Source organism: Stenella coeruleoalba, assembly GCF_951394435.1.
Source record: "Stenella coeruleoalba genome assembly, chromosome: 18".
Lineage (NCBI taxonomy): Eukaryota > Metazoa > Chordata > Mammalia > Artiodactyla > Delphinidae > Stenella > Stenella coeruleoalba.
Genome location: NC_137164.1, coordinates 64,137,551 through 64,164,812, shown reverse-complemented (window position 1 = coordinate 64,164,812; position 27,262 = coordinate 64,137,551). Strand labels below are relative to the sequence as shown.

Sequence of the window (27,262 nt, the reverse complement as noted above, 5' to 3'; positions counted from 1 at the left end):
GTGTTTGGTGCTAATGTAAGTGATGGTGTGCTTTTAATTTCAAATTCCAGTTGCTGGTATATAGCAATTGACCTTTGTATGTTAACCTTGTATCCTGAAACCTTGCTATCATTGCTTATTAGTTCCAGGAGGTTTTTTTTTTTTGCGGTATGCGGGCCTCTCACTGTTGTGGCCTCTCCCGTTGTGGAGCACAGGCTCCAGACATGCAGGCTCAGCGGCCATGGCTCACGGGCCCAGCCGCTCCACGGCATGTGGGATCTTCCCAGACCGGGGCACGAACCTGCGTCCCCTGCACTGGCAGGCGGACTCTCAACCACTGCGCCACCAGGGAAGCCCCAGTTGTTTTTTTTTTTTTTTTTTACTGATTCTTAGGATTTTCTGCGTAAACAATCCTGTCATCCTCAAAGAAAGAGTTTTATTGCTTCCTTTCCAATCTTTATACCATTTATTTCTTTTTCCTGTCTTGCTGCATTGGCTAGAACTTCCAGTATGATGATTAATAGGAGTGTTGAGAGAAGAACCCTAAAATTATGAATCTTGGAACTTAGATGGGACAGCTAACACAAGTACTGCTGGTACCCTCTGGGAGAGAGAGGAAACATGCCCTTTGCTCTGGAATGTAAACAGATACTCTCTGGGAAGGGCTCTGCAATCCCTGGCATGTATAAGCAGGTATCTCTGGGAAAGGTGTCTTTAAATCTCTGCAGAGGTCTCTGTCTTTAACTTACTAGGCTCATTTGCCATTTACACATCCTTTTACCCAGGTGCCAGCGATCTTTGCTTAGAAAGCTCTGAGTATGCAGAAATGTGAAAATATTTGTGGAGCATAGTTTGCTGATAGGGAAATGATAAGTCGCCTCAGAATCTGGAGAGTGCAGTGTTGACTACATAAACAGTAAGAGCAGACACGGTATAAGTGATTAATCCTGGTGTTTCCAGGCAGATAAGAGGTAGAGAGGGCATGTGGGATGGTGGGTTTCTGGGCCTCTCTCTCCACCTCGGATGCTGGGGGTGAAGCCCAGGGCAGGTGCGGTCTTTGTTCCAGTGCACAGGGTCATTCACGACACAAGACTGTTCGGTCAAATTAAGTATTTAAAGCTTCAAAATACAGACACACCTGAGATGTGCATGTTTTTGTAGGATCTGTTCATAATCTAAATGACATCTTCAACTTCTTTCACTCTGACCCTAATTTCTCTACCTCTATGTTTAAATCATTCTTTTTTTCTGTAGGATCTTCCCAACAATATGATTTACCAAGTTGCCATTAAGTCTCTTCCCCAAGACTGGTTGTGGTGTGAAACCTGGTGTGATGATGAATCCAAACAGAGAGCCAAAACAATTGACCTGGTGAGTGTTTGCATCTTCCTCTGTATAAGCAGATGTGGAAATGTTCCAGTGGAAATAGTTTCTGTCTTACAAACGCAATGGCACACATAGGGCACCCTGCTGCTCAGTCTGTTATTGACTGTTACGTTTACCTAGGTTGGCAAGTAGAGGGCTGTGCTGGGGGCCCCCAAGACCACCCTCAGGTTTGATGATTCAATAAGAGGACTCACAGGACTCAGAATCATGGCTGTGAAGACACTACAGTGAGAGAATGCAAAGCAAAATCAGGAAAAGGCGCATGGGGTGAAGTCCAGAGCAAACCAGGTTCAAGCTTCCCAGAGTCCTCTCCCTGTGAAGTGACCCAGGACCACCCTAATTCCTTAAGCTACAAGAAGTACAACAACCCATGTGAAAGGTGGTCTATCAGGGACGCTTACCAGAAACCCAATGCCCAGGATTCTTATTGGGGGCCTGGTCACGGCAAGACCCCCCTCTGCCTGGCACGTGCCAAGATTCCCAGCATCCGGAAGGAAGGCAGGTGGTCACCGTAAACCACATGTTTGCACAGTTTAGGCACAGTGAGCCATTCTTAGCCGGGAACGGTGGGGACACTCCTGAAACCCAAGTTCCCAGGTGCCAGCTGAGGGCCAGCCTTGCAAGCACGGGCCTAAGAGTGGTGGTCCCGGGCCTGCTGTGCTCACTCTTTCCTGCACAAGGCCTTTCGAAAGAAGGGCCAAGAGCTGGCTGAAATGTTTAGGAGTAGCTGCCATCTCAACATGCCATCAGTTTAGGTGCCCTGCCAATAATTTTCCCAAATAAAGACAACCAAAATAACTCTGTCTACTGAAATTATCCTATACATGTCTATTTTTCTTCATTATTTTTGAGAAGCTTTTTTCTTAGATTTTCATTTTAAGCAGTTTATGCTACACAGTTTAAATCTAGACATGAAATATTTTAAACTAACTTAATTATCCAGCTGTCTAGACATTATATTCCAATACTATATATTATCTTTAATAGTATAAGATATTATTCTTTTTCTGCCCATATTGTTTTTATGTGCTATAAGTGTAGAATAATTGTTTACAAGATCTTCACTGAAGAACAGACTGTCAAAATGTTAGAACTCATAGTTTTGAACAAAATAAGACAGGGCAATAAAATACAGGGATGTTTCTCCAGATATGTATAGAAAGGTATAGAAAGAAAGTAGCATGCCGCAATGTTAGACTGCAATCATAGGGGATAGAATGTAGCAGAAACAAGATGGCATTGGTAAGAAGAAAGCGACGGAAATTTCTAAAGAGAGGTCAAGAACATTACTGAACATAACATAAAATGTTAAGGTTATGTTGTATAAGGTAGTGACTCATATGTTAGTGACATAAGGTCTCCTTGGGCTCTTTAGTACTTAGATTAACATGAGCTGCTCTAACAAATGCCCATGTTTCCATGGTTTCACATACACCCAGGTTCAGACCTAAGTGGGTGTCCTATCAGTGAGCAGCTTCCCTGTACATCATGACTCAGGGACCAGTCTCCATCCATCTTGTGGCTTCTTCATCCTCTAGGGTCCTGTCGTCATCTGTGTCCATCTGGAGCTGATCCATCCAGTATGGCAGCCACATGCCACATGCAGCCATAGAGCACTTAAAATGTGGCCAGTGTAAATTGAGACGTGCCGTAAGGTATGAAACATATCAGATTTTGAAGACTCAGTACAATAACAAGAATGTAAAAATATCTCATTACTAATTTTTATATTGATTACATTTTGACTGATAACATTTTAGAAATATTGGGTTAAACAAAATATAGTATTAAAACTTATTTCACCCGTTCCTTTTACATTTTCATATGCGGCTGCTAGAAAATGTAGAGCTGCGTGTGTGGCTTCCATCCTATTTCTATTGGATAGTGTTGATCTGGAGGGAAAGGAGAAAGGAGTGTGGAGAATGCACCCTGATCCTGAAGGCCTTGGCCCCGTGGTAGGAATTGGTCGTGTGGCCACATCCAGTTGTAACAGGAGCTAAGGATCGTCATTCCTCGATGGGCAGCCACTTCCTAGCAATAGGTCCACATAGAAGAAGAAGGATCGGTGACATAAATTTTGGTGGACAACATCGTCTCTCCCACAGAAACATTTAAAATAAAAATGGAAGAACATGCTATTTTTGGTCATCATCTTGGGGAAAAAGTTAACAAGAAAAATCCCAAGGAAATGGCCTAATGGAGAGGAAAAAGCATGATTCCTGGTATTGAAGGTGAGGACGAGAGTGTTTGTAAAGGTCATGATACTGTCTCAACTCCCTTTCGATCAAGGTTTCTCAGCTGGGCCATTATTTACATCTGGGACCAAGTAATTCCCTGTTGTGGAGGCGGACCTGTGCGCTGTACAGGTGTTTAGCAGCATCCCTGGCCTCTACCCACTAGGTGGCCATAGCCCCCCCCCCCCCCCCCGCCATTACGACAATCAGAAATACCTCCAGGCCTGGCCACAGCTCCCCTGTGGGGCGTGGTCACCCCACTTAAGCACCGCTGATAGAGATTGTAGCGGGGGTGGGGGGAATTGTAGAATACACTAAGGACAAACATAGTATTTTTGTTTTAATAGTTTCTGACATAGTTAGAAAATAGTTCCATTGTCTTCTTTATAGAACACATTGCCTGTGAAATTAATTTCTACAAATAAAATACTGTTTTCAAGTTACTTTAGAAAATATTCCACAATGCAATGAACTGAAAATGTTGGATGAGGAAGGGATTAAGACAGCAGGCCCGGGCCTCCCTGGTGGTTAAGAATCCGCCTGCCAATGCAGGGGACATGGGTTCGAGCCCTGGTCTAGGAAGATCCCACATTGCCGCAGAGCAACTAAGCCTGTGTGCCACAACTACTGAGCCTGCACTCTAGAGCCCACGAGCCACAACTACTGAGCCCGCAAGCCACAACTACTAAAGCCCGCGTGCCTAGAGCCCGTGCTCCGCAACAAGAGAAACCACTGCAATGAGAAGCCCACGCACCACAACAGAAACCCAACGCAGCCATAAATAAATAAATAAGACAACAGGCTCACGGTTCATAACTTAGCTCTCCCATAAGGCATGAAGGATGAAGGGGAAAGCAAGTTGGGGCAACTATAAGAAAATGCCGCGTAGAAGTGAGCTTCAGGACACATTCTTTGTTAATGCTTCGTGAAGAGCAGACAGGATGCTTGTGTAACTCTGTGAAGTTTATGCTCCTCCCGTAGTCTTTCCTGTCTCAGTCAGTGGCATCTCCATTCTTTACGTTGCTCAAGCCAAAGACACTAGGGTCATATTTGATGCCTCTCTTTTCTCACAATTCACATCCAGCCCATGAGCAAGACTTGTCAGCGGTACCTTCAAATACATCCAGAGTCAGAACCTTCTTAAACTCCTCCTCTACTTTTTGCCTTTTAACCTTGATTTAATTTCCCAAGAAACTCTATAACAGGACCAACTGCTAATTAAAATTGATCAAATATTAGAGGAACTTTGTAGATGATCTTGTTTTAACTTCGTCCTTTGCAGATGAAAAACACTAAGATTCTGCCACTGGCCACACCCCCGCCGCCACACACACACAGTTTAGTGACTAGGTCTTACTACCAGTAAGTGTGGACCGTCCAAGTCTTACTACCAGTAAAAACTGGAACCATGAGGACTGAGGGTCCAAGTCCATTGCTTCTCCGCTGTGCCTGTTAAGCAGGCTAGTTAAGTACTTTTAAGGTGTGGAGATTTCTGAGCTACTCTGAATTTCACAGCTGTCAGTATTTTGACAAATGAGTTCCAGTTAACTGATTTTTAATATCATAACTGCTAATGAGAACGGAGGCATGTGAAAGAGGATGAATGCTTTTGCCAAAGAAACTCAAGACGTTTCTAAAGGCTGATAAATAGTTTCGTGTATGGAAAACATAAAGTATATACACCCAGGTTTTAGTCTGAAGAAAAGGCAATCAAATATTTATTAATATAGTCTTCTGTGTTCTTTTGCAGGATGGTCATATAATTGGGTGTTTTGTGCAAACATTTTACAGAATTGTTTGACAGACTTCTTATGAGCCATCAAAAAGTCTTTAAACAATTTTTGTTTAAAGTTCTGATTGAGGTGTTTGCATTAAATACTTACTGCTTATATAAACTATGATTTGTCATTTCACTTGATGCTTTCTCTATTAAACTAATTCCGGTATTTCAAGTACTTAGTACCTAGGGCCCTGCTTTTTATAAAATGCATTTTGTTTGCTCTAGTGACATAGCAGTGTCCTCAAGTATTTCCTTTATGTTTCCTCGAACATGTTTTTTTTTTATTAACAAAGCTTTATTTAAACTTTCAGTGCAATAACCCCAAAACAAAAGAACCTAAACTAAAAGCTGCTGCCAGGATTGTCCCAGAATGGGTGGAGTATGATACTGAGATACGACAACTATTAGATCACCTTGAAAACAAGAAGAAAAATGCAAGTAAGTTATTCTGCAGTGGTGTACAAACCATATGTTGCATTAAGTGAAATCAGAATAGATTACAGACTCAGTCCTTGGTGAAGTTATCAAATGATTAGGTCAGAATTTCTTTACCAAAGTCCGTGACTTGATTACAAATTTCATTTTTATGTGGAATTAAGCTCGCAAATTTAAAACATGGATAGAGAATCTATTCCCCCATGGATATAGCTTCAGATCATCACATAGTCAGTATAGTATTAACCTCCTGACATAATGTAGAGGTGAAAAAAGTAAAAGAAACACTTGTCTTTAAGACACACTGAATTTCCTAAATATGAAAATCCAAGCCCTGAAGTTTAATAAAAGCCTTACACAGCTAACTACAATATTACCTCCTGTCTCCTAAATTAATCTGGTACATGGTATAGGTTTCCCCATGAAAAGTTGGTTCCTGGATCTAGTAGCCTTGGTCATGACTAGAGGGTGATTTGGATTAATTTGTTTCCATTTCTTAGACTTAAAAAACTGAAAAAAAAAAAAAAGTAAAATAAAAAACTGAGGTTACCTTAGCATTTCATCACCACCCTACATAAATCCTCAACACCAATAACTATGTGTGGGATATTCTTCTAAAGCTGATATTAACTTCTTGATCGCTTCATAATCCCCTTTCCTGGTCAGTGCCTGTCTCTATTGTCCTTTGCTCTTTTTTAAAAGTAGTACTGAGCTTCTATTGTGTTCCAGTCAGTAGGTTAGAGACTTTCACAGGTTAGACTAGTTAATCCTCACAGTAATTCTTTCTAGTAGTTCAGAATATAATTCTTATTTTCCTCAGCTTTACTTTTTAGGGAGGCTGAAATGATTATATATAAAATTTCTCATATAAGCATGAAATTCTGTTTCATCTTGACTCTGTTTTCCTTCACAAAATCAGTGTGTGTTGTCTGAGAAGTTCAGTATTTAAAACACACCCAAGCATTTTTAATACTGTAGTATAAAGGTGCCATTTCAATTCAGAAGAAGAAAGATGATTCTCTAAGTGGTGTAACTGTTTTCAAAGGGAGAGAAGGAAAGAAGGCAAAAAAGGAAGGAAGAAAGGAAAATTCGCATAATTACCTCACAAGCAATTTTAAAGGTATAAAACACTGAGATGAAATGTTTCTCTTCTCAAATTGGAAAGAGTTAAAGGATTAATAATACCCAGCATTAGCAAGGGTATTGACAAGTAAGCACTCTCATACCTACAGTAGCTGTATAAATTAAGGAAATTTTATAATATGTATAAAAAATTAAAATATATGCCCTTTGACCCAGCAATTCACAAGAAACTTACATTTAAACGAGAGAAATTATGCCTATATATACATGTTTGTTACAGCATTGTTTTCAATAATGAAATAGAATCTGTCCATCAATAGAGGATCGATTGCATAAACACTGATACATACAATGAAATATAATGTAGCCTTTCAAGAGAATTGAGACAGATTTGTGCTGACAGCAAATTTTTAAGTTAAAAAATAGGTTATAGAATATTTATAATGTTATTGACCCCCATCTTAATTAAAGAAAAATTGCATGTCTGTGTATATATGTTTTTGTATGGTTATATGTATAAATAAGAGAGGTTTTACAGAAGAGATTTTTGGGTTTATTGCTTTTTTTTTTTTTTTTTTTAACCGGTACGCGGGCCTCTCACTGTTGTGGCCTCTCCCGTTGCGGAGCACAGGCTCCGGACGCGCAGGCTCAGTGGCCATGGCTCACGGGCCTAGCCGCACCGCGGCATGTGGGATCTTCCCGGACCAGGGCGTGAACCCGTGTCCCCTGCATCGGCAGGTGGACTCTCAACCACTGCGCCACCAGGGAAGCCCAAACTGTTCTATTTTTAGCCTTCCACTTTTTATCTTGGAATAAACACCAGGCTGTTTCTTTCTGCAATGCAGAAGAAGGAATGAGAGTGGAGAGCTGAGGTGCACAGATTTTCCATACAGTCCTTCAGTTAATTGCTTCACTGGGTGATATACTCCCCACCAGTGTTTTCTGTTAGGAGGCTTTCCCAGGCTTCTCTGTCAAGAAAATCAACTCATCATCTCAGCTGTGTATTCTGTTTTCCGCGTTCAGAAATTCGTTGATAACTCTGCTCCAGTGTTGTCTCATAACCACTTCTCCCATTGTCTTTATTGCTATTCCCTTTTATATTTCTTATCTTTCCAGTGGAGTTTACTGGAGAGATATAGTCTGCCATCTTGAATTATGGAACAGGATCCATTTTAAATGTATATTAATTAATTTCTGCCTGAAAATACCATTTTGAATTTTCAGTGTTTTTAAATCAGTATGTGACAGCTCAGGGATGCAGAAGGTGAGGAAACCACTTTGATCTCTAAGGGTCTTCGCTAGTACTGATTCTCACATTTGTACAGTATTTGTGTCTGTGTTTGAATGCTCTGTCCTCCCATCTTAGATGAGGACCATATATGTCTTCTGCTTTTTGTTGTTCCGTTACATTAATAACAGGATACTTTGTACGTGGTGAGTAATCTGTTAGTACTGTTCAAGGCCTCTATTGCCAGGCAGGGTGCTAGGCCCCGAAGATAACAAAGATAAATAAGGTGTGGTCCTTGTTCTCATAGACTCATGGGACCTGGCTTCTAGGTGGGTAAAGAGGCAAGGAGTTATGATACAATGTAACAGATACCATAACATAGAAAGAGCTATTCTTATGGCACATAATGAAGCAAGTAGGTACTAAACTAACAAACAAGAGGATCCTCAGGGAGCACCTATGCTTTTTATTATATTAATTCATACCTCAGTCAGGTTTAAGCTAATGTGATGTTTGAGATTTCAGGAGCTAAATAAACTTTCCTCCCCTACAGTTTTGACACATGATGAACTCTAGCACGGGCCTGTGTAAGAAGATGAGAAAGTATGACGAGAAATCTGCCACCTGCTGGGGAAATGTGGAACTACTGCTAAGACTTCTGAAAGTTTCATTAAGGATCAGTGACATATTCTTCAATTTAAATTATTTAAAAATACATGTGTTTAATGTATTGAATAAGTTTAAGTTTTATAAGCAATGGCCATTGAGTATTTAAAACTAGATTGTTCCTCTTTCCTGATTGCTTAAAACAGTGTTTTCACCAGTTAAAGTGATAATTTTGCCGGATAACCACGTAGAAGAACGTATCTGACTAGCTGGTCCTCATGGGGAATTAGCAAACCATCTACGTGTTTGGATATTCCAGCTCTATGTGCATCCATATTTCTTCATTCAAAAGATGCTTTTAAATTAGAGAAATCTATTTTGTGTTTTTTCTTCTGAGAAAGAAGGACTCATGGTTATCTCCGAATAATTTTTTTTTAAAGTAAGCCCCTTTACACCTTAACTGTTGTTTTAAAATGGAAGTAGTGTCACACTGTAATTATTTTGTTTATCCTAAACTATATGATGTTTTAATCCTATGCAGTATTTGTATTTTTTTAATGTTTCTAATTTTTATTTCATAAAACGATATTCATGGGCTTATGGGGGTATATATGTATTCTTTTTAAAAAAGAACTGGCTAGTTTTATAGAAACTTAGTTAAGAGTGTAAACAGTTTGTTTTCCTGTTTTATATTAATAATAGATGAATAGGAATAGTAAATGTTCAAAAACTATCCAACTATTCTAGAATCATAGGCTCTTGGGACTGGAGAAGACCTCAATGTCATTTGGACCCTGTCCCCTGAAGAAGCTGGTTGAATAGGGCTGAGGTGAGCGTGGGAAATCATGATTGTCTAAGAAGCTCTCCAGATGACGCCGGTGATAAATGAGGTTTGAGGAACAGCCCCCCCTTACAAGGCCCTGCCAGGTGGACTCTCAAGCCATCTTGGAACCTTCCAGGGCCACATGGAACTGTCTGCCTCTGGAGACTGGCTGGTCCATCTTTGGACAGCTCCGTACAGAGTTCCACAGTGAGCCCGAGGCTGTCTACCGGCGGTCTCTACTCTCGCTCCTTTGAGCTCTTCTGAACGAACCTAATCCTTCTCTATTGGATGGCACAGCCCACAGAGTATTTGAAAATAACTACTTTGCCCCCAGCAGCTTCATTCTTTCTAATGAGAGATCACAAGGCCTCTCCCTCTCCCTGTAACCTTCCCTTTGTTACTTGTTTGGGTTTGTCTGTGATAAAATGGAGTGTTCCAGGTGTGGCCTGGAATGGAAGCAGATTGTTCCTGTGGGTTCCAAGGGTCCTAAGGGATGCTGTCAGAGGCTTGAGTGGTAACTTGGCCTGGGGGGAAGACCCCAGTTCCATGGGGTCTCCGGTTCACTCCTCTTTGGAGTCGGGGCTTGGTGAGAGGTAAGTCTCTGTAAGCTTCTAGCTTAGACCAGATGCTCCAGCCCAGGTCTGCTGTGGTGCTTTAGGCAGAAGCCCCAGCTGACTGTGAGCTGGTACTTCACTAGGTAATGGCACCCGATTTCCACACTTAATACTAACTACCGTCTCCAATATGCTAGATTCTGTACTTCATAGAATATAAGCTAAAATTGCAGAATAATGTAGTTTGTAGCTTGTGATTTGAATGGCTAAATTTTACATGTCTCATTTCCAGATGAATGATACCTTATATCTAAAAATCCAGACTTATAAATATTTCTTTACAGGGAGATTCTTTTATAAAATGGCTAACTTTTACGTCAAGTGCATGTAGAGCACAGCGCCATACAGAGCTCTGCCCTCCTCGGGGACGCGCTAGGGGAACTGAACCGCAGCCCACCTTGGAGCGCAGGGCAGCCCTCGCAGAGAAGGCCACCAGCTCCGCTGCCCTGAGGGCGCTGGAAGGTAGCCCGAGGCCTCCCACATACATTCCTGACCGTGAATTCTGGTGTTCAGGTGCAGGCCCTATAGCAAATTTTAACAAAAATCAAATCCTAGGAGAGAGCAGAGACAAACGGTATTTCCCATTTTGAGAAGTTGCAGTCCACTTTTCCTTCCTCCTTCTCAGAGGAAAGTCGGAACAGAGCATATCTGAGAATTAGGAGGTTTTGAGTTTTAACCATGAAAAGACATTTAAGTTTGGGGTATAAGTTTTGGTATAAGGTAAACCCAGAATATAAGACTGAAGACAGTCCAAAGTCTTCATGCCTCCCAGATGCTTTGGTACCAGTGGTTAGATGTTGGAAGTGCCCATCCTTCGGCTCCAGTTATCAAGTTCAGGGAACAATGAAGCTCCTAGAGGGAGAGCATAGAATACTTCCAGGAAGCACCACAGGCCGTCAGCCTGGGCTTACAGACAAAATCAGGCTTTTTTTTTTTTTTTTAAGGGAGGTAATTTTTTTTTTAATTAATTAATTAATTAATTTTTGGCTGTGTTGGGTCTTCGTTTCTGTGCGAGGGCTTTCTCTAGTTGCAGCGAGCGGGGGGCCACTCTTCATCGCGGTGCGCGGGCCTCTCGCTGTCGCGGCCTCTCCCGTTGCGGAGCACAGGCTCCAGATGCGCAGGCTCAGTGCTGTGGCGCACGGGCTTAGTTGCTCCGCGGCATGTGGGATGTTCCCAGACCAGGGTTCGAACCCATGTCCCCTGCATTGGCAGGCGGACTCTCAACCACTGCGCCACCAGGGAAGCCCCAGGCTTTTCTTTAATAGTAAAAATGTAGTTTGACACAAATGGGAGCCTGCCCAAAGAAACGGCTGCTCCCATGGGTCAGCAACCAGACAGACAGCTGCTACCACCCAGAAGAAGACCCAGATGAATAGTGTTCAAGGCAATAGGTATATGTCAAGTCAGACTATCCTTCAGTAACTAAAGCATAGCTAAGAGAATTTTCTTCTCTGAGATACAGCAGCAAAGAAGTTGGTGGCATTTAACTTCCCGCTGGAACACATCAGGCTGTTCATCGAAGGGCTCTGACATTATGTCTCAGATCCCTGGTTCAGAGATCAAACGAAAAGTGCTAACGGATCCAGGCTCAGTACCACGACGTCTCAGTCACTTCCCAGCCCCTGTCTTGCCCATTTCTGTTCAGCAGACTTAAGCGGGTCGTCCTTCTTCCAAAGAACCAATTGATTTTAAGACCTTACTTTTGGTGGCAAAGTGAGGGAGGTGAGGCACAAAGGTTCAGGACTTTGGTGGTGAGCGTGCGAACAGGCAACTCTCTGGTGGCAGCACGTGGTCAGGGGTGCCAGCCCACCCTGTAACCACTCAGAACATGAGTCGAAGTGTTAGGTAATGGGACAGCTGTTCCCCATTTTGCTGTTTATTAGCCCAGCTTATCAAATATCAAATTCTATTTTCTGAGAAATTCTAGAGCGAAGTCTCTTTGCTTAGAACCTACTGTTAACAGCTTCGTTTACAGACTCCAGATTTGGAGAATCATCTTGTCGCCTACAGTTCATAATTACTTGAATTTAAGTGTATTTCAATCGTGATCCTGCCCAACGGTGTAAGGTTTGCATCCTACGTGATTTCACTTTAAAATCAAAGGTTTTGATTACAGTGGAAGGACAAAAGGTATTCAAATTCTAAAAGACTGGTTCAAGACCAAAAGATTTGAATGACAAAGGCTCTGGGTAGCCCAGTGTTTAAAATTTGGGGCAAAGTCAGAGAAGGAGTAATTTTGGGACTAGCCTTGCTGAGTAAGATGAATTGCGAACTCAAGGTAACTAACCATACAGTGGAGTACCTAATCTAGTCCAGAGCACCAGGCTCAAACTCCCTTCTAAACAGAAGTCAGCGAACCCACCACTGGTGTGTAGGCTTTCCTTTGTTTTCCCACAGTCTGCTTCCACCAGAGAATGTTTCCAGTTTCGGCCGAAGGCCAATAATCTAGGTCTTCCTAACCTGAACAAATCCAACAAATATCTAAGTACCTACAGTGCGCGAGGCTGTCCTTTGGAAGTTACTGGGCCAGTTTAAGTGGCATTCACTAAATATCCAAATGAAAATGCTGGGCAGGGAAAGCGTCAGGAAGGCGTGAGAAAGTGACATTTAGGTGCAAAGGGAAGTAGGAGGAAGTGCACACCGGGCGCAGACTAGCAAGGGGGTAGTTTTGTTCCTTTTAGGACGAGGAGAGGAGGGGGTGGGGAGGCTGGAGCCAGGTGCACAAGGTGACCTAGGGGAGTTTATCAAGTACGTGGAGCGCTTTGGTGATCTGACCCTAAAGTGCAGTGAAGGGCTCTCACATTCATCAGTGTTAATCCAGAACCTCTCCGGGAGTATTTCTATGCCTGCATTGTTTCCTAACAGTTATATTTATTCATAACATCATTCCTGACTATATCGGGTAGAAGCTCTTGGATAAGGACAAACAGCCTTATTCGGGATCTGATGATGTGATTTTTCTTCATTGCACAGCGTCCGAGACAAAATTCCCCTGGCCTAAGGCCATGCTGTACAGAGCATTCGCTGCATGTTGACCTACCAAGAGGAAGAGAAGCTAGTTTGCCTGCACTAAAATCTTGCCACTGTAGAATGAGGTCTTTCCACTTTTATGAGGTTTTAGTAACCTGCGGCAACAAAAGCATAAGCACTGCAGGAAATACAACATTGCAACAGGTGGTATGTGTGAAGGAGTATTAATAAAATCCTAAGAAAACTAATACAGTGAAGGATTGTTAGAAGAGTTATCCTTTGCTATCTTTAAAGAATCTTCCAGAGAAAAATCACATCCATTTAGGGCAACCAGTCTTAAAAAATCCATTACATAGATAAATACATACATACAAATGAGACACTATTCTTATAGAAATCTCCTGTAAGAGCAGGGAAACATGCAAATAACACAGACTTAAATCCACCAAGAAATGCTGCAAGCAGTGGTTTCTCCTTCGTGCCTTTTAACAATGTTCAATTCCAATTTCCTCAGGAAGACCTTGGAACTCCTTCTGCCAGTGGCCCTTCCAAATCCAGCTGCTCGGTCCCTCGCAATATTAGAACTGGAGGAGATGCTTCTCCCAGTAGACTGACCTTAGTGAACAGGCTGGAAATGTATTCAAAACAAGACTGCAACCTCGGAGTTGTCACCTGGAGGCCTCCTTGTTAGAAACAATCCTAGCGTAAGGCAGTGACAGATGACTGTGCATCTCACGCTTCTGTTGATCATCTGTTGATCTCCAAGGAAGGACTGACTCGGTGGATAGAGGTTTGCGGAGTTCAGGGTCTCTGGGGTGTGACCTATGTGCCTTAAGACTGGAGTGATTGGATTTCTTGGGCGTGAGGGTAGGAAGGGGAGGGGATCAGGGCTTGCAACCCCTGAGGGGCTGGCAGGCTGGGCTCTGCCCTCCTGTGCTCTCCCCTCCTGTGCGCAGGCAGGCAGCCATCAGGCCTGTTGCAGGCGCTTGCAGTATCTTCAGACGAAGGCTCATTGATGACGTGTTGCTAAGGTAGGTATCATGATTATTAAGAATGTGGAAACTGCTTTCTGAGAAAGTTCTCTAAGTATTCTAGCTGTCCTGCAGTTTTAGGACACGCAGAATACAGGAAGAAATCTCCTTTTGTTTGTAGTTAGAGATCTGACTGAGGTAAGCCGCAGTGTCCCCACCACCCCTTTCAGAACTTTTAACAGAAATGTGCATGTTATGATATAAAAGGCAAAGTCCTCAGAGCCAACCTAAGTGTTAGATTTTAATGGTACTGAAAGTGAAGAACCGCCACCTGTTAAGGCCTCACTGTCCTAGGACCTCGGGGGGGCTGGGTTACGAGACTGTAATCATTTCTGCTTTTTGCGCTCTTCCTGCAGCTCGTGTCAAGCAGGAGCCCTCTGTCACCTCAGTAGCTGATTACCTGTAAAGCAAAGTTGGAAAACAGACTTCTCCAAAAGACTGAAAGCAAGGAAGTACTCATTTGACCATAAATATTTTTATTAAATGTGAAAATACACGGGCATAAAAATAGTACCCATATTTGTAGACATGTCTGAGACCCATTTCAGTTAATGTTCGGTGGTGTTTTTACTAAGACACTAAATTGAGATGGATTAAGTTACTTCGTCTTGTCTCATTCAAACCAACCACATAGGAGTAACGGCCTAACTGATCAGACATCTCCAGTGCTTCCCCTCCCCGTGCTCTGCTTTCCACTGCACGGAGGAGGTTCAACCCACAGACGCAGAAACAAAGTCTGTTTACTATACACAAGCCACGCAGTGGCTAATTTTACTCTTAAATCATTCAGCAAATGAGATCATTAAACAAAACGAATTATCCCCACCTGTTAACATCATTTGCAATTACAGAATAAACTCTGCTACTAACAAAAAAGGAATGATCTGATTTAGAATAAGGATAATTGTTGGTAAATCAGCATTTGCCTTCCTCCTTCCTTTATAAACATGGAAAAGTCAACTACATTCAACGTAGCTGCATGAGTTTCTCTAGGTTAACCACTGGTGTGTACTCGGTGAAAACTGCACGGGGCCAGTCACCGGTGCCCTGTCCCTCTAAGGAGGCGCAAGCCTGACTGAGGAGACATTTTTAACGAAGCATCTTGTGCCCTTTTTTCATGGTAAATGTCACGTACAACTTCTGACCGATTTCATGCTTTACAGGTGAAATCTTTCATTTTCCACCATGAATAGAAAATGGTGCCAACTTAAAACTGCAATTCTTTTAGCTTTTTTCCTTCATACTTGGTTATCAGTAGTATTTTTCTCTTAAGCTGTGGGTAGTTTTTACATTCCATTATCAGAGTCCCAAAAAGTTCTGTTTTCATACTGATACTTAAACTTTTAATACTGCCTGAAGAGAAAAATGTTTTAAAATTAGTATTGTTATATCCAATTCACATTAGTAAACTACTGAAGTCGTTTTCCAGTTTTTATTTTATCCATGTTAAGAAAGCACAAACTTTCAGAAGTGGGCATTAATTTACCCTCTCTTTTTAGAACTTTCTCAGGTTTATAGGCTGATGTGTTGAATACTTGTTGCTGTGGAAGAATATCCATTTACAGGCCAGCGATACTTCACTTCCGGCACTCACTGAAAAGGGAGGGAGGAGTTCAACAGGGAACGTAATTCAGCCACGGCTGGGCGCCCCGCTCCTTTGGCTTTTCCAGAGAGCACCACACCGGTTACCCGGCACCCGCGGGAGCGGTGGCGACCTCCTGCGTCAGGCCGCCAGGACAGACGAGTGTCCCTTCGCACTCCCAGCGCTCTCCTCGGTCACTCTGAAAGAAGCGTGGAGTGACCACCTTCCCAATCACGGGGATGCCAGAAGACCGCTGATGACCCTCACGGCTGGAACTTCAAGGTCGTTATTTTCTTCATTAATTAGCAAAACAACAGAGCCCAGAGAATTTCTGTTCGTGGCGTTGGCGCTGGGCACCATACTTGCTTCTCCCTCTTCACTGAAAACGAGTAACTCTCTGCACATTTCCACTACGATGACTAAAGTCCGTCCACGGTAAGGCTTTAGGAACAGGATTTATAGTTATTACAGGTGGAGAAAAAAGTGAAGCAAACAGCCCTCTCGGCGGCGGGGTGGCAGTCGGCGGGGTGACGGGTGCCCAGGACGTGTGGCCCGCTTCCAGTCCTGCGGACTCCTTCCAGCTCCTCTTCGCTGCAGCCTTGCACCCTCTCCTCCGGATAGAACGGCAAGTGGTTTGATATTTCCCTCCTTCTGATTCTGTGTGAAAACTCTTACTTGTGAAAGTCAGTAGAGGCCATCGCTAGATTTCAGAGTTCACAGTGACATCATATATGAAAGAACCAGATTGAAAAAAAAGTTGCTGATGTAACTAATGAAGTAACAAGATTAAACAAAAATGAATTTCCCTTGTAAATTACTTTCACACTGACTTGAATTTTGAGACATTAAAACAAAATGAGAGCTGCAAGCTGTTTGCTAGTTTTCAAAATGCAATCTTAAGTTTATTGGTAAGAAATAAACTTCTAAATAGATGCAGAAAGCACTCACGTGTTTTGCTCATCTCAACTATATGTTTTGTCTCAGTTTAAACAACTTTTTTCCACGCGTGTTTCAGGATGACTGTAGAAGAAAACGATTTGTGCTTGGCTGGTTGTTGTGGATATTAGCAGTCAGGACGGTCCCTGCGACTCAAAGAAAATGCTTGATTTCCTGAAAACAATATATTAAGCCTACTCTGCTTAAATTGCTTCAGAATGCTCTGAGGCAAAAACAAAAACCTTTCCAGAATGTAGTAATTTTTATCTAAAGTAATTCTCTTAGATTTTAAATGCAGCATCATAATTCCATAAATATTCCGTGTTCTTGATTAAAGTAACTCATTTTTTTTTTTTTTAGGGAAAAAATTATCCAGTATATAAAGAAAGACTGAATAGTTCATTTCTCTTAAGAAGAAGGTATCCCAGGAAGAGATGCCATCTTGATAGTGGACATACAGCTGGAGCTGACTAGGTCTGTAAACCTGTTTTCTGTTGTTTTGTTGTTGTTTTCTGGCAGAGAACATCCAGAGGCATCAAGGTCTGAAAAAGGGGCAGGCCTGCTATTTAATGCCCACCTCAAAACAGTCCCACACGAGCACCCACGGGCCAGGTAGGCCAGGACCTAAGAGATACTGTCGGCTGTATTTACTAAAAGTGGGAAACATGGCGTTCTGTTTGTTTATATTGACTGAGCGACTTTACATTTCTAAGCCAATCCTGTTACAGGAAATGCTGTTTAACTCATAACTTCAGTTGTTGTTAAAGTACTTCATTCTGCACTACAGCAATATTATTTTAAATACCACTGCTATATTATCTGAACCTATTTTACATATTACTTTTTCGTTTGTTGTGTTTCATATTAAAAGGGCCAGTAGGATTTACAATTAATTCTATTTCAGTGACTTTCAGCATTCCCCTGCAGGCACTGAACAAAAAAGCATGCATGCTTAACATCGGTCCAAATCTAACCCTGGCTCCAGCGACTATCGTTCGGTAGCAGGTTTTCTAAAAGACAGGCTCTGCCCACCTTCCATGACAGCCACATTCATGCTCGTAGAGAGATGGGAATGCATGTGGAAATGTAACACATTTACAAATGACTGGACTGACCAGAATCTAAGCAAAGTTGTCCCTAAGAACATACAGCTCAGAATGTTCATTCCTCTGGGAGAATCCTGACACCACAGCTCCTCACAAATGCAGGCACTGACAGACACGTAAGCAAGGATGTGAAGGAAAGAATTGCCACGTGCTCCAGTGTAGAAAAATACAAGCTCTGCGCGCCTGTCTCAGACTCCTTCGTCCCGACGTTCACAGCCCAGACACAGGCTGCTCTGCCAGACACAGAACCGAACCGTTCCCCTGCCTCCCGGCCCTCACAAACCCATCAGCCTCAGGTCTAAACGGAGAAGAACAGGTATTTCCTATGAAAACAACTCTTTGGTCATGGACAAACCGAAAGACTGAAATTTTTTTTCATTAAGATCCTGGAACAAGGTTTTTTGTGTTTAATCTTTAAAAAATGAAGAGCAGAAAAACAGCTGGTTTAATTGAAGTGGAATTTAAATCTAAAAGGTCCGCCTGAGCTGAAGGGATTGAACCCTTGCCATGAGTTCCAGCTTCTGTGGAAAGGGTTGCCGCCCCCTCCTTGTTGGCTTTCTGCGTCCAGGGGATCTTCTCCGTCGTCAAACTTCTTCCTCATCTCTGTAAAAGAAAGCAGCGAGCTAAGAGCCAGGCGCTGCCAGAGGTGTGGGCTGAGGCGGGGTCTAAGGACCACACCCCTCGGTTACCGAGACAACCGTGACCGACTGATGCTCAAATCCAGCCTCCCTCTCCCACCCAGATCACAGGTTTCAGGAGAAACCAGTCATGGAGAAGGCGGTGAGGTTCAGGGTTGAAAATGGATATTCATGCAAGTTCGGACCCCCTGAATCTTCTCTCCTCACAAGAAGCTACCCAAGGAAATTCTTCTCTGGGAAAGCCGAGGAGTTGCAGGGAATGAGACCTCAAAGTCACGCACGCTCTTCTGATCAAACGGCCGTGTTCACCGTCCTAACTCCAAGCATCAAGTCAGCCAGGCGAACCTCATCAACCCATGAAGCGTCTGGGGCCTCACTGTTAAATCTAAACAGAAGGAAGCCTCCCCAGACCTGAGGGAGGGAGGCGCCCTATCGTACAGCCCAGGAGGCCACCTCCACTGCTGTGCCTGTCAGTCCGGAGCGAAGCCCGTGATGAGACAGAGGCCAGCGCAGACATGTGGGAGACAGGAACCCTGGAGGCAGCAGACGAGCAAGCTAATATCCTCATAGGAACAGCTGCCATCTTTACAGTAAGGACGGGGGCTGAGAAGAAGGCACAGAGGACAGAGAAGAACTCCTAGTAACCAAGGGTGCAGCTCTCTTCTCGATGCACGCGGCTCTGCCCGCAGGCCCCCTGCTCCCCTCAGGGCTCAGCTCCAGAGCGCCTCAGCTGCCCGCTGCACACGCTGAGGACAGAGCCATTCACGGGCATCGACGTGTGCAGAATAAAAGAACAAACAGTATGTATCCTCCTGTACTCGTTAAGTAACTCCTCCCTCTCTCACTGGATTATAAATTACTTGAGAACAAACATCATTTACTTTCAATTCCATAGCATAAGTAGTTCAGAAACTTGTCAAATGGGCATAAAATGTGATTTCCTTCTATTTTGTTAAATTTGTCTAGCTCAAGTCATAGTTTCTGCTCCCACTGACATGGAAAGCCACAAAAAAGCAGTAGGTAGTAGCTTAACATGAAATTCCCTCTGGAAATGTCAAAGCACTGCTCGGTAATACCTGAATTCTTAAACCGTCTCCCTCATTTTCCAGGTCATTTTAGCTTATGGTGAAATAACATTTATATCAACCAGTAAATCGAATGACCATTAGAGTTCGAGCACGATTCCTGGGGAGCCACTCTCAGAGGATCTGCCCCTGTCCCACCACTGCACATTCCTGCCTGGCGGTCCACATCCTAATCAAGCTCCTGTAAGTTTGGTATAAAAATTCACATTGATCTGTGAAGCTGGAAGGAACGAACCTAAGAGGATCCCTCTTGTTGTACTGGCATTATCATTGGTGAAAAAACCTGAGGCCCAAAAAAGTTCTAGGACCTTATTCAAAGAGAGGTAAGAGTCACCCTCAGGCCTTCTGATTCCACACTTGGTGGCGTCTCCACTGCACTGTGCACATGAGGGTCCCTAGAGTCTGACAAGGGTAGACATGAGAATGGGCTTCAGGGACCATCACCAGCTCCCGAGCTCAGCCCCAGGGGGCCCACCCACCACGCGCCCCACTGTCCACTCCTGACACGGCCTCTAAGACGGGCAAAGGAATAGAGCTAAGAAGTCGCCAGTCACTGACGCGGCCATTTCAGGAGAACAGAAACATTAAAGCAAGCAGTACCTGGATCGGAGAGGACTTCTTTAGCAGCTGCTATGTCAATGAACTTTTTCTCAGCTTTTTTCTTTTCTTCTTCATTCTGGAAGTTATCTGGGTGCCACTGCAGTGCTAATTTTCGGTATGCTTTAATGATTTCTTGTTTTTTGGCATTTCTGAAGGGTGGTAAAGTTAATTCATAATCATTAGTTAAGAAGTGTCCAACATACTGCCAGGAAGAGCTAAGAGGGGCAGTCAGGGAGACCCCACTGGCAGATCCGCAGCCCGGTTTTCTGAACACCGCATCATAACCGGCTGAGCGTCTCCCCCAGCACTCCGCGTGACCCTTACAGGCGCCAGGCTTCCTGATGTCAGAATCTCACCAGGAACAATTTAAGTGCTCCTGAGCTTTACAATTCTCCCTTAAGAAAACTGCACTGATGCATTTTTAAACTTTCGGAATTTCCAAACTACCATGATTCGATTCTTGGCATTAAAAGAGACACTGACTCTTTGAAGCCCACTTTGTATTTTGCTCCTGGCTTATTAGCTTACTCAAAAGAACAAAGTTTCAGACTGTTGATTGAAAGATTGATGGTTCCCCTGTTCAGGGAAGGTGGGTCTAATATAGAAGCAGGTATTGAGTAAATTACATTCTCCCTGTGCCTTCAAGTTCATTCTGAAAGTGCCACTTTATTTTTAGGCCTAGAGAAGTTATCTTTTCCCCAACCCCTCCCTCCCTCCTGCCCCCACCAAAAGAAAGCTCACTCCCACCTCTTTACCCTTCTTAAGAAATCTAGGCCCAGGACCTATTCATGCCACAGTGTCCTTTCTTTGTCACCAACTACTAATTCTCCATCATTGCATGACTAGTCTCTATCAAAGAAATTTATCTGTAATATATTCAAAACAGCTTTATGATGTTCAAGATTGTTAGGGTTTAATCTATGACTGAAATTACCTAAGAAAAGGAAATGAATCAGAGGGAAAAAAGAGCAACAATTAGCTTTAAAACAGTTGATTAAAAATAACAATGTGAATTTTAAATTTATAATTCACCTTTTTACTCCCAAGATTTTATAATAATCTCGTTTCTGTGACTGTTTCAGTAGCCTCTGTGCTTTCTCTAGACCTTCTCGAATCTGCTGGTCATTCTCATTGTGTTCCTGAGCAGTTTCATAGTCCTGAATAGCTGTCAAAATACGTTGAAGACAGTGCTGTTAAAATGAATTAAACCTTTACATACCCTGCAAATGTGATACTGAAGTCACCATCCTCAACCCCTTCCTTTGCCATTACTAAGAGCCTAAGAAGAGCCTAATAATTTTGTTCAAAACCACAAAAGGCATAATTAAGGCTGAATTAGGTAGCCTACTGCTCCCGTTCAGTAAAAGCCACACTGCTTGCTTGCCTGCCCACCCTCCCACATTACCTTCCCCACAACCGTAAGGTGTCTTAATATCAGCACTTTAGGCAAAGCAATGAAGTGCCTGTTGCACAGGAAAATACGACAGCAGCCAAGAAAAGCTTCGTGGGTAGCTATGGGGCCACGGTTCAGAAGGGTGCGAGGCTCAGAGACCTGGAGAAACCATCAGCAGTCAGAATGAGCAGGTTCACCCACAGGTTTCAACACAAACTATTACAAACCTGATTTTTTTTTTTTTTTTTTAAGTATCAATCAAAACAGAAAGACAGGGCTTCCCTGGTGGCGCAGTGGTTGAGAGTCCGCCTGCCAATGCAGGCAGGGGACGCGGGTTCGTGCCCCGGTCCGGGAAGATCCCACATGCCGCAGAGTGGCTGGGCCCATGAGCCAGGGCCGCTGAGCCTGCGCGGCCACAGCAGTGAGAGGCCCGTGTACCGCGCCAAAAAAAAAAAAAAAACCAGAAAGACACATACAGTCCTGGTATGGGAAGTCTGATGACAATTCACATGGCATCTTTCTTTTCATATTATTTTAAATATTTAGAAAATACCAGGCCTCTGGATATCTAACGTCATGCAGAGCAGAGGCCGCTCCTTAGAAGGACCTGCTGGCAAGCCTGGCCCTTGGCTGACGACTGGCAAGTTGGGTTTCAGCAGTGCTCCCACCCTTCCCTGGTAAGAATGGCTGGGCTACCTAAACTGTTTGTATAAACCATGTGGTTTATGCTAAACATCTCGCCTTGTGGGCATTTTGGTGCGGGCTAGGCAGAAGGTGCCTACCTGGCCAGCCCCCAGTAAAGACCCCGGGCCCTGGTTCTCCGAGGAATTAAGCTTGTCTTGCTTGATTTCACAGACTCTTGGAACCTTCCACCCGGTTGCCTCTGGATTTCACCCATGTGCCTTTTCCCTCTGCTGATCTTGTTTGTATCCTTTCATTAGGTAAGTCTTAGCCCTGAGAACAACTGTATGCCGAGTCCCAGTGTCCTCCTTCTGAATCACCTAATCTGGGGGTAGTAATTTTTCTCACTGTCCTCCTTGGACAGAGAACTTAAATAATGGATTGTTGGGTTCAAATTCTCATCTTTTATGGAAGTGCATTTCACTGTGGGAAAGCCATCTCTCTGGATAACAGGCCTGAGCTGAGCATTCATCTTGGCAACAGCTAATCCTGCAAGGGGTTTAAGAAGGCACCTTGGGCAGGTTTAAAATGAGAAAGATATTAGAATAAGGTGGACAAATTTAGTTAGCCTGCACTACAAAGAAAAATGAACCAATATGACCTTCGGCTCATGGCGGAAGGGGGGACGCTTCAAGCTATTATCCTATTTCCTGCCTCAGTGCATTAATATTAAATATTAACATGAAACATTAATATTACTGTCACCCAACCAACAGTGACATCATAAAATACCTTTCCAATTTAGCACACAGACACAAAGCCATTATAAACAGTAGTGAGGTTTAACTTGCAATACGCATAGCACTTGATATCACAACCTAGTAAGGAAATACACTTGAAATTTAGTACAAGGGGAAAATGTTTCAATATACTCAATTTTTCTACTTATGCAAACCCTACATTTAAAACATGTTTTCATTCTTAAATGTTCAGAGTATCTTCCCCAAAGCAGTTTTCTGTCTCCTATCTTTCATTAACACTTAAGGTAGATACATTTTTCCCAATACAGGAAAGATATAAAATTATAAGTTGTTTCCTAAAATTCACATGATTACAGGTAGTTAACTAATCAGAAACTTAATATGGACGATGTAAGACTTCCCATGGACATAAACTAGACAGCTCATTCATACTTATATTTTCTCATAGTGCACTAAGGGGGTATCTTCAAAAAAAAAGTAAATGACACCCAATTATGTTCCATATTATATGTCCCATATGACTGAACAGCTGTACAGATTACAATAAGCCAGAAATACTAAGGTCCTTAATGAACAGTATGTTACATATTAGCCAAATCATTTTCTAACCTCTGAACCTAAAAACTCTGATCCTTCCCAAATTCTTTTTCTCCTATGTGCCCCTCACCCAGTTCTTAAGGAGCAGGGAAACAACCAGAGCAAGACGGCAGACGGTAAGTACAGGAATTTCCTGTCTTCCATCCCACTATCCCACAAAAATGACAAAAAATAATATAACCATGGCAGCCCTGAAAACTACAGCGGACCAGAAATTTTGACAAATTTCTGGAAGAGAGAAGGCAAATAGGATCACATTAACCACGAATAAACCTAATAGAACCACAATCCAAATATGCGCTGAAAAGAGGCCCTAGCAGATTTGGGAGCTGTTCTTTTTGGCCCAGGGTTCTGAGTTTAGCAAGCAGGAGGGCCTTTAAGGCAATCATCAGGTTACTTCGCGAGATGACTAAGCAGTGGCTGGGCAGCCTCTGCCCCTGTATGTGGAGCAGCTGGCTGCAGCATTAACCCCAAGAGCTCGTCTCTAAGCAGAACAGAAAATGCGCATGTGGAAGGCCCCTGCCGTGTGCTGCTGGGCCCAGGAAGAGAAGCAGAGCCGAGCCCACGGGTACCCAAGGCCTCCACAGCAGGTCTGGAATACACACAGGAAAAGCAGTCCCACCCGGAATTTAAACACCAAAGGACTCCACCTGGTAAGTTAACTGTGTGAAGTCCTGCTCATTTTGGCAACTGGGCAAGATGACAAGCACGGTAGGGAACGTCTTCCTGTGAACAGGTCCTACCCGCTTAAAGCCGGCGTGAGCTCCCCAGTACAGAGAAGCATTCGAAAAGACAGATACACACACTATGCACAGGTGCAAATGGCTCCCCTCTCTCACACTCCATTATTCCACTAGCAAAAGCCCCGAATCAGCTTCAACACCTATCCAGAGTTGAACCATTCCTCACCACGTCCACACTTAGCACTGTGATGCAGTCCATCATTAATACACCTGAACAGCTATAATAGCTTCAAAAGGTGTTCATAAGGTGTTCCCAGCTTCCACCTTACTCCCCTAAAAGTCTATTCTCAAAACAGGGACCTTAGAGGTCCTTTTAAAGAGTTCATCAGACCTGCAATATAATATGCCCCAGGGAGCTTTCTTCTCCCGCGTATCACACAAAACAAGGTAAACGGCAGGGGTGACGTGGGGGGACACAGCATTCTCAGCACAACAATACAAGGAGACTGTTCAAAGGCTGCTACAATTAGCTAATAGCAGCCATGAATCCAAGATGAGAGGAAGAAGCAAACAGTGAGAGAGCCCTAAGAGAAAAGATCACAGAAAATGCCAGCAAATACACGATGAGTATGGACTCACCCTGAAGTGAGTGACAACCTACATCGTGTACCTAGTACAAGAAGCATGAAATCTGGAGCAGACACGGTGGAGATAAGGCAGAGGCCTTGCTGGGGAGAAGACAAGAAAGGGAGAATACGATGAGTGACAAGAGCACAGAGCCCTGGGCAACACATCCCAGGCAGCTTGGAGACTGTGTGCTCTCTGCAAGTGACGGGCTCACCCAGAAGTGCAAAAGATACACCCCTTCGGTGTAGCAAAGGAAGTGGGCAGAGGGGCAACAGGGCTGGCAGCAGACGACCTCCTGGACACAGTTTGGTTCACAGAAACAGAGAGGGCAGGGCTATAGAGAAAGGCCATTTTAGCAGGAAGCAGAATGTCTGTGGAAACAGTGAAGCAGAAAGTACTGCAACTGTTAAGTATAGAAGCTGCCTGTCCCCAGCACCCCTTACACACACACCCCCGGAGGACTGTCCCACAAATAGCCAGGGCAAGGTAATTCAAGTCACTTTATGATGAGCAATAATGTTTTTTATATGGCACAGTCTCAAAAGCCGTTTAAATTTTAAATTAAAAACAGGAGAAGAACACCAAAACTTGCCTGATGAACATGCATCAAAACAACACAGCCAAAGAATATATGAAAATTCTAAGCAAACGTTATGGCATAAATTTTTAAAACTTAATCCAATCACCTCTATTAAGGGTAATCACAAAGCACAATAAGAACTCAGCAAAGAGGGAGACAAGGAAGAGATAAAAATGTGAGTAATCAGAACTCAAGAAAAATAAGAACAAATTAAAACTATCATGGAAGTGAAGATGAAATGAGAAGAAGCACAAGGGAGAAGCAGCATATGGGGAAAGAATAAGGACCTAATAAAATGAAATGGAAATAGAGTTTAAAAAACTAGAGAAAAAAACTATGGCTATAGATGAGGAGCAAAGAGAATACAACCAGTACTTAACTGAATCTTTGAAGCAGAAAACCAAACCAATATAACAAAACAATTCAGATTAAATTTAAGAAAACTTTCCTGAAATAAAAGATGAATCTAGGTATTGAAAGGGCACAGCAGGTGCACCGGGGCAAAGTGGCTGAGATGGTCAACTCTAAGATATATCCTAGTAAAATCAACACACCCAAAAGATAACTGCTCTCTGGACAGCCAGACCAAAACCAAAAAATCTGGCCCCAGATTTTCCATAGCAATATTCAGTGCAGAAGAAAATGGGAAAATAACTATAAGATATACAGAAAGAGTGTGAACAAAGGATTTTATCATCTAGCCAAGCCATCCTTCAAGTATAAAAGGTACAAACAGTTTTGAACATAGAAGAAATCAGAATTTTCCCAGGAGCCACTCAAGGAAACTACTACTGGATGAATTCACCAAGAAAAGGCTAGAGAAAGCATGGTCAAAGGAATGATGGTACACATTAAATATATTCAATGTAGAACTGAGACTAAAACAAACCAGGGAATTACAGTGACAGGGTAGAGTGTATGCCCTGCCAATGCAGAAGGGATACAGCTAACAAAAAGTGAGAAAATAAAGGGGAGAAAAGATGAGAAAGTAAGTGCATTAATTCCCACCAATCACAGCTAAAGCAATCAGGAAACATCACCCACTAGTGAGCAACAGGCAAACAATTAGAATTTCATTAACAAGTCTTAAGTGGTAGGGGAAAGGGAAAGAAGAGGAAGAAACATGCTAATATTGTTCCTTGCTGTAGGATACTAATATATATTGCCCAAAGAAAGAGGGCTAAGTTAATAAACCTATAAAAATAACCAAGAAGAGAAATACAAACCTTCTGAAATATTAGAATAGTATATACAAAATAATACAGGCCAAATAACAAATATTCTCTGAAAAATAGAGTAACAGTACTCAGACCAAATATATTTGTCACACCAATAAGTATAAATGTGCTTATTAACTCACCTATTTAAAAGAATTTCATACTGGACCACAAAGCAAAACCCAACTCTACGCAAGAAACACACCTGAAATGAAGTGATTCCAAAAAGTTGAAACTAAAAGTATGGTCAAAGTTTCACCAGGCAAACGCAAATAAAATTTGGTTCACTATCTTAACATCAGATAATTAGAATTTAGGTTAAAAACATTAAACAGAGGGAATTCCCTGGCGGTCCAGTGGTTAGGACTCAGCACTTTCACTGCCATAGTCCTGGATGCAATCCCTGTTTGGTGAACTAAGATCACATAAGCCACTCAGCATGGCCAAAAAAAAAAAAAAGCATTAAACAGAGCAGAAAAGGGGGAGTGTAGAAATCATAGTGAAGACATATTATGAATATCTGTGCATCAAATAAAAAAGCAGCAACCATTTATAAAGCAGAAATTATAAGAGGCACTACAGAGATGTAAGGGCACTAGTAGTGGAAGACTTCAACCTCTCTGTTCATATGAGATCAAGTGGCCCAAAAAAAAAGGCAAGAAAAGGA

The 27,262-nt window shown here is 42.8% G+C and overlaps 2 protein-coding genes across 5 annotated transcripts in view; one reads left to right on the top strand and one right to left on the bottom strand.

Annotated features, from left to right (window-relative positions):
• Window positions 1–10,222, top strand: part of UGGT2 (UDP-glucose glycoprotein glucosyltransferase 2) — a 166,483-nt gene extending 156,261 nt beyond the window's left edge. Inside the window, exons 37-40 of one of the 3 annotated variants that reach the window (XR_013824820.1) lie at window positions 1,234–1,350; window positions 5,691–5,817; window positions 8,679–9,170; window positions 9,479–10,222. Coding sequence is in view for 2 of the 3 variants with exons in the window: in XM_079902835.1 (XP_079758961.1) it covers window positions 1,234–1,350; window positions 5,691–5,817; window positions 8,679–8,701 (267 nt within the window). In the remaining variant the exon portion in view is untranslated. Of the gene's footprint in view, window positions 1–1,233; window positions 1,351–2,903; window positions 3,021–5,690; window positions 5,818–8,678 lie in introns of those variants that run through there. The other 2 variants (XM_079902835.1, XM_079902836.1) reach the window with 2 other exon arrangements.
• A 2,788-nt stretch (window positions 10,223–13,010) lies between these two features.
• Window positions 13,011–27,262, bottom strand: part of DNAJC3 (DnaJ heat shock protein family (Hsp40) member C3) — a 90,607-nt gene continuing 76,355 nt past the window's right edge. For both annotated transcript variants that reach the window (XM_079903487.1, XM_079903488.1), the window contains exons 10-12: window positions 21,149–21,281; window positions 20,117–20,265; window positions 13,011–18,396 (exon numbers count right to left, since the gene is read on the bottom strand). In XM_079903487.1, the coding sequence (XP_079759613.1) occupies window positions 18,239–18,396; window positions 20,117–20,265; window positions 21,149–21,281 (440 nt within the window). In that variant the 3' untranslated portion in view covers window positions 13,011–18,238. The remainder of the gene's footprint in view (window positions 18,397–20,116; window positions 20,266–21,148; window positions 21,282–27,262) is intronic.